The sequence below is a fragment of the Anabrus simplex genome, chromosome 1, assembly GCF_040414725.1.
Source record: "Anabrus simplex isolate iqAnaSimp1 chromosome 1, ASM4041472v1, whole genome shotgun sequence".
In the NCBI taxonomy this organism is placed as follows: Eukaryota; Metazoa; Arthropoda; class Insecta; order Orthoptera; family Tettigoniidae; genus Anabrus; species Anabrus simplex.
This window is the reverse complement of record NC_090265.1, coordinates 864,570,250-864,581,565: the sequence shown is the minus strand read 5'-3', so window position 1 is coordinate 864,581,565 and position 11,316 is coordinate 864,570,250. Positions and strand designations below refer to the sequence as shown.

Here is an 11,316-nt window from a genome sequence, read left to right as displayed (position 1 = left end):
CAAGCGTTGTGGTTGATACTCCAGACTCCTTATGATTAATGTTGGCCTAAGTTGCCTTGTCCCAAACATGCTCAGCACACAACAAGTCTGGGGACTGTATGGACCAAAGAAGCACATCAACTTCATGAAGTTTGTCCATAGAAATGTCCTGTATGTAATCAGGTATTGTTCTGTAGGAATAAGGCATTCTGGAATTTTCTCAGAAAGGGATAAAGTGGCAGAATTTCCTGTATGAACCACTATGCTGTCTGTGTTCCATGGATCACTATACAAGGGACCGGGAATCATTTGCAATGATATCCCACACCATGACACTGCTACCGTGAGAAGCCACACAAAGAACCACCCAGTGGTTCTTTGCATGTAATCAGTGACATAATTATCCCTGGCTATAGTGTCTTCGAACTTTCTATGTTCTTGCATCATTCATTTTGAATACTTTTTGCTCTGATTTTTCAAGTGAGTGTATGTATAAAAGAATGTAATGTCAACCTTCCTAATAGGAATTAGTGAAAGGTCACTTTTAAAATAAACTGACACTGGCAAGAGTGCAGTATCAAATCATGCTCATATTTCATAAAGATTATTCTTAGAACTCATGTTTTTTTTTTCTTCTTTCTCAGGTTGCAAGTGAAGAAAAATGTCAGACTCAGAAGAAAGGGATAAAGAAAATGGATCAGAAAGTTCAGATTCTGGTGCTGAAGATAATTCTGAAATTAGCTCTACACACAGTCAAAGGAGTGACACATGCATCAGTTCAAATTCTGATTCTGATAAGAGTTATCATAATGCTAAGAAAAGAAAGAGCTTGGGAGCTGGATTTATTATTGATGAAGCTGAAGTAGATGATGAAATAGAAGATGAAGAGGAGTGGGAAGACGATGTCGAAGAACCACCTTTGGCCACTGACCATGACGCTGAAGATGGCCCTACAGCATGGGAGATTGAAGGGAGAAGACGAGGTTTGGACAGATGTAACTCACCACGAGTTGAAGATATGGAAGAGTATATTAATAAGAAATATGGTAAGAAATCCATTGTTGATGAAGAAAACAGCGACGTCTATGATGACCTGAGTTTGCTTCCTGGAGTAAAGGATCCCAATCTGTGGATTGTGAAGTGTTCTATAGGAGAAGAAGCTGCTACACTGATAAAGCTGATGCAAAAATTTTTAGCATATCAGCCTTCTAGTACCCCTCTACAAATCAAGTCAGCTGTGGTAGCTCAAGGTGCCAAGGGTTATGTTTACTTAGAGTCATACAAACAGCAGCATATTAAGGCAAGCATTGAGGGCATTGCTAGTCTTCGAATGGGCCAATGGCAACAGCAGCTAGTACCTATTGAAGAGATGACTGATGTTTTAAGAGTGGTAAAACAGCAACCTGTTCTTGAACCTCGGCAGTGGGTAAGAGTCAGGAAAGGATTATACAAAGATGATATAGCACAAGTAATTTCATTCAATTCAGCAGAAAACATGGTCTGCGTCAAACTTCTCCCCCGGATAGATTACACAAAGCTAAGGGGTGCTCTTAAGAATTCTGAAAGTGCCAAGCGCCCTAAGAAGAAGAATCGTCCTGTTGCAAAACTGTTCAATCCTGATGGAATTAGAGCAGTTGGTGGAGAGGTTGTGGTCAATGGTGATTATATGAATTTTGAAGGAAATCATTACCAAAATGGATTTTTAATTAAAAATATCACTGTAAATTGTCTCATGATCTATGGAGTGAAGCCTACATTATCAGAACTTGAAATATTTAGAGAAGAATCACAAGATGAAATAAAACTACTGGATATAAGTCATATTAGACACAATTTCTGTCCAGGAGATGAAGTTGAGGTATGTGAAGGTGAACTTAAATTTCTACAGGGATCTGTAGTTGCTGTCGAAGGGGATACAGTTCTTGTGAAACCTAGGCATCATCTACTAAATGATACTCTGAATTTTGTTTCAACTGAATTGCACAAATGTTTCAGAGTAGGAGATCATGTCAGAGTTCTAGCAGGTAAATATGAAGGTGATACTGGTCTTGTAGTTTTAGTGGCAGAGGACCGTGTAGTATTATTTTCAGATGTTAGTATGCATGAATTGGAAGTGCTCCCAAATGATCTTCAGCTTTGCTCAGCCATCTCATCTGGAGTTGATTCCTATGGCCAATACCAATTTGGTGACTGTGTTGAACTTGGTCCACAGACTGTAGGAGTTATCATTCGTTTGGAGCGAGAATTATTTCATGTTCTTAATATGCATGGGACTGTTGTAACAGCAAAGCCACAAGGTCTCCAGCGGAGGAACACACATCGAGAAACAATGGCCCTTGATTCAGAGCAGAACCACATCCAAGTGAAGGACAGAGTGAAGGTTATTGATGGTCCGCACCTGGGGCAGTCTGGAGAGATAAAACATATATATCGTAGTAACGTTTTCATATATTCGAGAGAGTACATAGAAAATGGAGGTGTTTTCGTTTGTAAATCAAAACATCTACAGCTAGTGGGAGGAAGTCAATTTATGTTTCGTGGTATTCATGGAAGAATACTCTCACCACAGTATTCTAGTCAAGAGTGTGAATCTGCTCGAACTGACAGGCATGTTAATTATGACAGAAAGCTAATAGGACAAACAATTAAAATAACAGGAGGGCCATACAAAGGAAACATTGGAGTTGTGAAAGATTCAACAGACACTACGTTCCGTATAGAACTCCATTCCACATGCCAAATGATTTCTGTAGATAAGTCTCGCGTAGCAACTATCACAACACATTCACGTGAGACAACACCTCTTGCTGGTTACTACTCACAAGGAGGCACTACACCCCATGATGACCGTAGAACACCCATGCATGGATCACAGACACCTATCTATGATGCTGCTAGGAGTACACCTCATGCAACTCCATCGTACAGCATTTCAAGTGCCTGGGATCCTTTCGCTCCTTCTGGTACAGGAAGTAATTTTCCTTCACAAAGAACAAGCAACTTCAGCGTCACTGGTACTCCTAACTCTTACTACACATACCATAATATTATCTCTCCGCCAAGCTACGAAGGCACACCTCTTGGTTATATGCCAATTATCAGCCCATGTCTAACATATACTTCAAGTTGTGCATCATCTCCTGTTCTGCAGGAATCTTTGTATCAGGGACAAGAATGGCTGTCACCAGGTCTAATGGTGAGAATTCGAGAAAATTACGAGGATAGAAAGCTACACAATCGTGTTGGTATTATACGTACTGTTTCTACAGCATCTGGGCAGTGTCTGCTTAGACTGGCAGGTGAATCAACTGAAGTAACACTTTCAGGAATGAAGTTGTGTCCTGTTGTTCCACACCAAGGTGATTCTGTCCAGGTGATTGGGGGTGAAGATAAGAATAAGACTGGAACACTGTCATCTATTGATAACCAAGATGGTGTCGTTAAATTAGGACCAAGTGGTGAAATGAAACTGATACCATTACAACTTTTATGTTGTATACATTCCACTCAAGAAATGTAATACCTTTCTTAGATTTATAGTTTGACAGGTACGGTATTTGTTGTTTGTTATACTCAACTTATGATAACTTATATCTTAAAACACAGATTAGTTATGACACTGGATTAAAAAATGAGAGATAGTGTCTATGTTTCAACCCAAAATTACTCCGTTAAATGATCATAAAAAGTGTTATGTTAACTTAAGATTCCACAACAAATGTAATTTTCCTATATGAATCGCAAAACAATCCAAAGTGTAGGACAAATTGTTCTTTGGGACTATGTTTAATCATCATCTCTAATTTCAGCACTTACAAATAAGATGTAGAGACTGCAATAAAACTTCAATGGATAAAACACAAATACAAAAGCAACAATAACAACAGAATCAACTTAAGTGATGGGCAGTCCCTCTAATTGCATAATCGTAACCATTCATTAAAAATAATGTCATATTGCTGCAGCTTAGGTTTTTGTAGAACACACTGTCCAATGATAAGCCTTACTTGACTCCATAGTGCAATGGAATTTCAGCAGTTCATCTTCCTGCTTATGTATGTCATAGATAGCATAAGTTCCCATACCTCATGTCTGCATTAAAATGCTATGGTTTTACACATTCTAGAAATAATACTTAATTAACGGTAATACCATTTACTATGAAACATGCTATTTTTTTCCTTTAGTACATTACTTTCATCTGCTTCTCACTTGCTCCTTTCATAATAGTGTACAGATGATAAAAACAATCACACACACTGAGCACCATAATGACAAATCCATTAGTCAACAGTTCTACCACATTACTCCAGCAGAAACTTGTAAACGTTTTCAAATTGTTGGTGCTGGTTAATGAAACAGTAAACCAAAACGGAGCACACTGTCATGTTGTTGGTTTTCTGGTGTCAGATAAAACAGCTTTCTACCTGATAAAAATTTATTTTTTTAAATTAACCATGCCTTTATTTGCACCTCTAATATCAATTTAAATTCATAATTTCCTCACATTTCAAATTTACTTTTATGACTATTAAAATGTGTACAGTATGATGCAGAATGTATAGCCTATATAAGTTATACAGGTGAACCCAAAATCCACAGACAAACTTTCGGAAGTTGTTTAGGGGTATCTACCTTCTGAGTATATTGGTATAAGGGCCCCGTGGTCTCCGGTGTTTCATTAAAGATTAATAATATAATTTATTCGGTTTATTACCTTATCATCCTTGTTTCTGTGAAAATACTTTCACAATAGTTAAAAAGCTTGCAATGACTTTAAAAGGAGTTTTAAACGTAACAACTCCATGTCGTTGGATTCTGGCATTTTAAAGAACTCCTGCGGGACAAAATTCCGATACCCCGGCGTCTGTCAATAACTAGCCTTTAGGATGGACGTAAAACAAATAACATTATTATTATTATTAGTTCAATACAGATACAAAGCTAACTGGGGCAACAGGTCAAGCAAATGCAACTACCTACTCTACAACGAGCCATTGGAGACCATGAGTTCTTTAAACAAATATATTCAGAAGGTATCCCTGAACAACGTCCGAAAGTTTGTCAGTGGAGTTTAAGTTAACCCTGTACATATATATAAAACCAAGTTTGAAGAGAAACTTCGCATTTGCAATTCTGTCCGTTAATAACTTACAATGTGAATAATTTAATGTATTTTTCTTCACCAAACTATCGCCTCTGTACAAATAATAATTTCACAGCTGCTCATATAAAATTGTACATTGAGAGCTGCATAAATAAAGTTAAAGTTTAATTTTAGGAATAAATGTTCAGAATTTTAAAAACCCTGAAATGCTTCAAATGAATCGTACTCCAATTCTGTGTTACATACAATGATGGGCAGTCTGGGACGAGGTATCGAGATTCCTCGAGACTAGCGCAGGCACTATTTTCGCGAGAAATTTCGCGAGATCTCGAGAGAGTTGTCCCCGCATTGTGACGAGTAGCGTGTCGTAGGCCTACAGGTAGATGTAGATGAATGTTGTTTGTGCCGAGTACGCCAATAGCAAACCATGGGCCTTCTCCTTTCCCTAAATACGTATCAACAAGCGACTAGGGCGTTCATTTCTATAATTTCTACCGAGGTCTCTTTTGACACAGTATAACATAATTATAAAGGATACGCATGGCATTGTATGCAGCGATAAGTACACGAATGAGTAGGCTACTATAGGTACACTTACCTGGATACATTAATCGAACTCGAGAAGGGGGAGATGCGCCTTGCAGCATATACAACCACCATTACGCATGAGCGGGACGTGTAATCTAAAATTCCTGTTTGCTCCAATTCTTTCGACAGGTAAGTGAGCATCGTTATCAGACCCCGCATTCAATATCATATGATCGCTGCTTGTGTTTACCGATGTTTCGGTGGCGTATTCGCGTCATAATTAGCTACTTCGGTATGTGACGGTGGAATGTGTAATTGTGTCTAATTGTACGCGACAACTTTATAAGACGATGTCCGAAACACAACGTAAGTCGTGGATGACGGTTATTTAGAAGAGATGCCACGTAGCACAGCCCGTTGTGGTGTTTGTTCAAAAGAAATAAAATACGTCAGCAGAAATAGTTTTAGGATGATCCTGGCACTTAAAACACATAACATCGATGAAGGGGAATCATCACAGAACACATTCGGCCCGGTCTGCATCACACGAAGCTGCCCAGTCGACAACAATTGCGAGGTATCTAGGTAGGTAGGGCTACATCCTATCTACAGTTACTTTATTAAAGGTTATTCAGCTAAGATGTCCACCTGAAATAACTCATGAATCGTTTAAGATACTTACATTCTGTTTTCACTTTCGTAATGGTATTAAGGGGCTCAAAGTTCAACATGCATTACTTTCCTAGGCTTTTGACAAAATTTATCGCCACACACGTTTCAATATGAGAACTGCTGATGATGTACTATCAAGCATACACTCGTTACTGGGACGTCGCACAGCTCGCAGCACAGGAGAATAGGTTCTCGAGAGTATTACCCATCAACCCTGTCGAAAGAATTGGAGCAAACTCAGGTATTTTAGATTATACGTTGCACTCGTGCGTAATGGTGGTTGCATATACAGCATGACACATCTTGCCGCATCTCAAGTTTGAATAATGCACCCGTCGAGTATTTCTAAACAGTTAATACGAGCAAATCTCACAATGAAAGGTCATAATAGTAGAGAAAGTGTCCTTCAAATACTTGGGCACCATGCTGAACGACCAAGGTGATTTCAAACAAGAAATAAAATTGAGCAGGCCAGGAAACATGAGAAATTCTTTGCAAGGTCAGATTTGTCTGCAGCTACGAATCCGCATGATCCGCTGATACATATTCTCCTATACGGATGTGAAAGCTGGACCCTGGATCTAAGAACTGAAAAACGTATAGATACCTTTGAAATTATCTCTATCGCGGTCTCTTTAGATATTAAAATTTTCAAATGCCGAGGTCTTTCATCAGGTGAAAAAGTAAAAAAGAACAGTTACTTATTATAAAACAAAGGTAAACAATACTCAGGGCATGTTATGAGGAGCGAGTGGTATCGATTATTGCAGCTAATTAATGAAGGAAATATACAAAAGAAACGGTCCGTTGGTAGACGGAGAAATTCATGGCTAAAGGACATTCGAAGATGGCACAGATGTACATCAGTAGAAGCGTTCCATGTTGCATTGTCAAGATCAGAGCTGGCTACGTGAATCGCCAACCAACGTATGGAGATGGTGTCTTAAGAAGAAGTATCCGGGTAGGTACACATCCTATGTACATTTACTCACAAATTATACAGGGTTCAAATAAATCGTGAACAGTTTAAGATACTGATTCTGCTTTCACTTTCGTTAATGGTATTAAGGGGTTCATAGTTGAGCATGCACTACTTTTCGAGGCATTTGACAAAATGTATCGGCTCACACGTTTCCATATGAGAACGTTATTTCACGTAGTAACTGCTTAAGATATACTATCGAGCTTGCACTCGTAAATGGGACGTCGCACTGATCGCAGCACAGGATAACCTGTCTCGGGAGCATTGCCCATCACCCCTGTCGAATGAATTACAGCAAACTCAGGTATTTTAGATTACACGTTCCACTCATGCGTAATGGTGGTTGCATATGCAGCAAGGCACATCTTGCCTCATCTCAAGTTCGAATATTGCACGCCCCTAGTATCCAGGTAGGCGTACATCCAATTACAACTATTCAGAAATTATACAGGGTTATTCAGCTAAGATGTCTACCTCAAATAAGTCGTGAACAGTTTAAGATACTGACATTCTGTTTTCACTTTCGTTAATAGTATTAAGGGGTTAGTAGTTGAGCATTCACTACTTTTTTCGGGCATTTGACAACATTTATTGGCTCACACGTTGCCTTATTAGAAGGTTATTTCACACAATAACTGCTTATGGTATACCGGTGCTATCAAGCTTACACTCGTAGTTACTGGGACGTCACAATGATCACTGCACAGGAGAATCGGTCTCGAGATCTGTCATGTTAGTCTCGAACGAGAGCGTTGCCCATCACTAGTTACATATCTAGTGCTAATTTCATTTAAAAATTCAGAGCAGGAATATATAAAAAAATATCCCGTCACAAGCAATATTGGCATGATCACTTTGCACCCAATGAACATTTTCACAGTCACTTCTAAGTTTCAGAAACCACAGTTAATTCCATGTTAGCAACTGAGGTCGATGGCCTATAACGCAAAATCCTTATCGTAGGCGCATAGCTTAAGAGATGTGTGATGGACGTCCATTTAAATCCACTTACAGAACTTTGTCAGGTCTTGCTAACCTCTTGTGTGTTCAACACTCGTTCGTTCTTTTTTTCTTTTTCCCCTCTGTGCTAGAGGTCGCACTGGCACAGACAGATTTTGGGGTGACAATGGGAAAGGGAAAAGTAGGACCAGGAAGGAAACGGCCGTGGCCTAAATTAAGGTGCAGCCCTAGCATTTGCCTGGTGAGATAAAGGGAAACCACAGAAAATGCACTTCAGGGCTGCCAACAATGATGTTCGAGTCACTATCGCTCAAATGCAAGCTGACACTTACATGACCCAAACTGCATAGCTAACTTGCTTGGTAACACTCGTTCTTGTGCATGTCGATGGTATTGGGTTTGCAAGGCTTATGTAGTACAGTCAAAGCTTGATCAAATGCTGTTGTCGAGGAACGTGTTTTATCCCACATTATACCTTAACTATGGTAAATGGAAAATGACCTATAGGGCGACAGAAGATCGAGAAAAATAGTAGACTAAAGGAGTGGTAGTGGTGATTTTTGTTTTAAGAGGAAGTACAACTAGGTAATCATCCTCTCTGAACAAATTAGTGGAAAATAACTTTAAAATAAAATTATGTATTCAACGAAGGAATTTGGAAGCGCAGTTCAAAATAAAACAAAAACTTATTAAATTAGGCCAAAAATTACTAGTGAATCAAAAGGGAACGTGCGTTCCCTGAGTAACAGTACACTTGTAATTTACATTCCCTTGATTAATCCACTGTCGCACACAAAGCGGATGACGAGATCAGCAGTAGTCGCGTCATCGGCTAGTATGCGTTCGAGTGTTTCCTGCAGGCCGAGGCTCCATCTTAGGTCAAGAGAGATCGGCGCACTCTGTGAGGATGTGGGCCACGGTGAAGTCGGCACCACAAGAACACACTGGGGGCTCTTCTGTCTTTAGGAGATAATAAGAGTGCGTAAATCGTCCATGATCTATCCTCAGCCTACACAATACGATGGCAGTAGATGCATGTCGATACGAGCGCACTTCTGAAACCCCTATGTTTTTATATGGGAAAATGCTATAGCCATAGAATGTCGTACCGTATTTGCTCCTACATTTTTCTTCCATGTTGACGGAATGCGCACGGCTTTTAATTAGTTTTCCATTTCCAGGAATTGGTTAGCCTGCCGCTCTGTATATTTTGTACTGAAAAAGCAGAAATTTTATAAACCCCCTGTCCCCTGTATAAAAAACCGACATGTTTAAAGTATTATTTTTCCTAAGAAAAAACCGTGTTTATTTTACTTCAAATATTTATTAAAACTGGGGCAGACCCCATGCAGACGAAGCGCTTTTTAGGATGTTTTTCCTAAGAAAACACAGTAGTTTTTTACACCAATTACTTTTCAAACCTGGGGAAAACAGTGGTTTTTTGTCCTAAATATTTTGCAAAATTGGGGCAAGTCCCCAAACTGTATAAATTATATTCCCAGTAGAGGAAGATAAAAATACTTTAAAATATATATATATATATTTATTAAATGGCGGGCCTGCACAGTATGAAAACTGATGAGCTGAGAGAAATAGCCAAACAGCGGCAATTACTTTTATCTGACGCATGCTAATTTATATGGTTGACCTCAGTAATGTTATCTTAATTAGAGGATGGCACTCAGTCTGGCGATATCTCTTAGCTTTTGCGCTGGATTATTTGAGTACAGTAGCACTTAATGCTGCGAGTGATAAGAAAATACGATTCGGAACACGAGCTGAGTTTGTCTCGTCTCCTTGCCTTGGCATGACACTTTGTTCAAACGTGACAAATATTCTGTTCACGCTATACTGTCACGTTACGAAATCATCATTGGTTAACTTCTCTGGACGGGGGCTGTTTGTATGTGTCGTCTTCATCATCATTTCATCCTCATCATGACGCGCAGGTCGCCTACGGGAGTCAGATCAAAAGACCTACACCTGGCGAGCCGAACATGTCCTCGAACACTCCCGGCACTAAAAGCCATACGCCATTTCATTTCATAGCGCTGACATCAAGGTTATCTAGAGCTACGCTTGGTAATGAGCTAATTGATTAGTATGCAAGTGACTGTGACAGTGAAAAACATTATTTTATCGCTCCACACTGCTGTTTATATTTATTATTATTATTATCATTGCTCTCACTCTTTGCCAAGCGCTTAATCATATCCCGGTGACTGTAACTACATGATTGCTTATATATCAACTGTTCCTGGACGATTTTAAAAATTCCATATTATTTAAACTTCATTCATCGGCTACTACGGAATAAATTCAATGACATGGACAAAGTGATCCTTAGCTTGTGTTTTTCCTCTGTAGATCATATTTAAACTAGTAAGGCAGTGTAGTTTATTTTCATTTTCAAGAAATAGCTTCGAATACCGGTCGGGGAGAAAACTTTGTGTTTATTGTCCAAAGTCACTACTAGTTTTGAACCGTAAACTGTTTCAAGATTTATTTTTTTTTTTTTTTTTTTTTTTTGCTATTTGCTTTACGTCGCACCGACACAGATAGGTCTTATGGCGACGATGGGACAGGGAAGGGCTAGGAGTGGGAAGGAAGCGGCCGTGGCCTTACTTAAGGTACAGCCCCAGCATTTGCCTGGTGTGAAAATGGAAAACCACGGAAAACCATCTTCAGGGCTGCCGGCAGTGGGGTTCGAACCTACTATCTCCAGAATACTGGATACTGGCCGCACTTAAGCGACTGCAGCTATCGAGGTTTCAAGAATTTATGCAGAGGAAATGCTGTAAGGTTTGTTCTTTTTAAGCTCTACTAATTTTGTGAACGGTATAGAGCTATTCCACTCATTGAACTTATTAAGTTTATATTTAAGTTGTTCGGTGAAGTCGACTTGTTCCATTCATTTGGACAAAAATTGTATATTCAATTCAGGCTATAGTGACCTCACGGAAGCGTATCTATTTTATCTTCTAGAATTTTTCTTTTGTTGTCATGCGGACTCAGGGCAATTTTATTTACTTTGACGGTATAAGTCTCATGTTTTTCGGTTTTAAATAAATTCATGGTTCGATATTCT

The 11,316-nt window shown here is 39.2% G+C and overlaps 1 protein-coding gene across 1 annotated transcript; it reads left to right on the top strand.

Annotated features, from left to right (window-relative positions):
- The first annotated feature begins 640 nt into the window (after positions 1–640).
- LOC136857299 (transcription elongation factor SPT5-like) lies at positions 641–3,499 on the top strand. Its single transcript, XM_067135861.2, has one exon. The coding sequence runs from the start codon at positions 641–643 to the stop codon at positions 3,497–3,499; it is 2,859 nt and encodes a 952-aa protein (XP_066991962.2).
- Positions 3,500–11,316: the final 7,817 nt, after the last annotated feature.

Bases quoted from the DNA above. Each gene is read 5' to 3' on its own strand.
- LOC136857299 (XM_067135861.2), top strand. From the start codon at position 641: ATGTCAGACTCAGAAGAAAGGGATAAAGAAAATGGATCAGAAAGTTCA.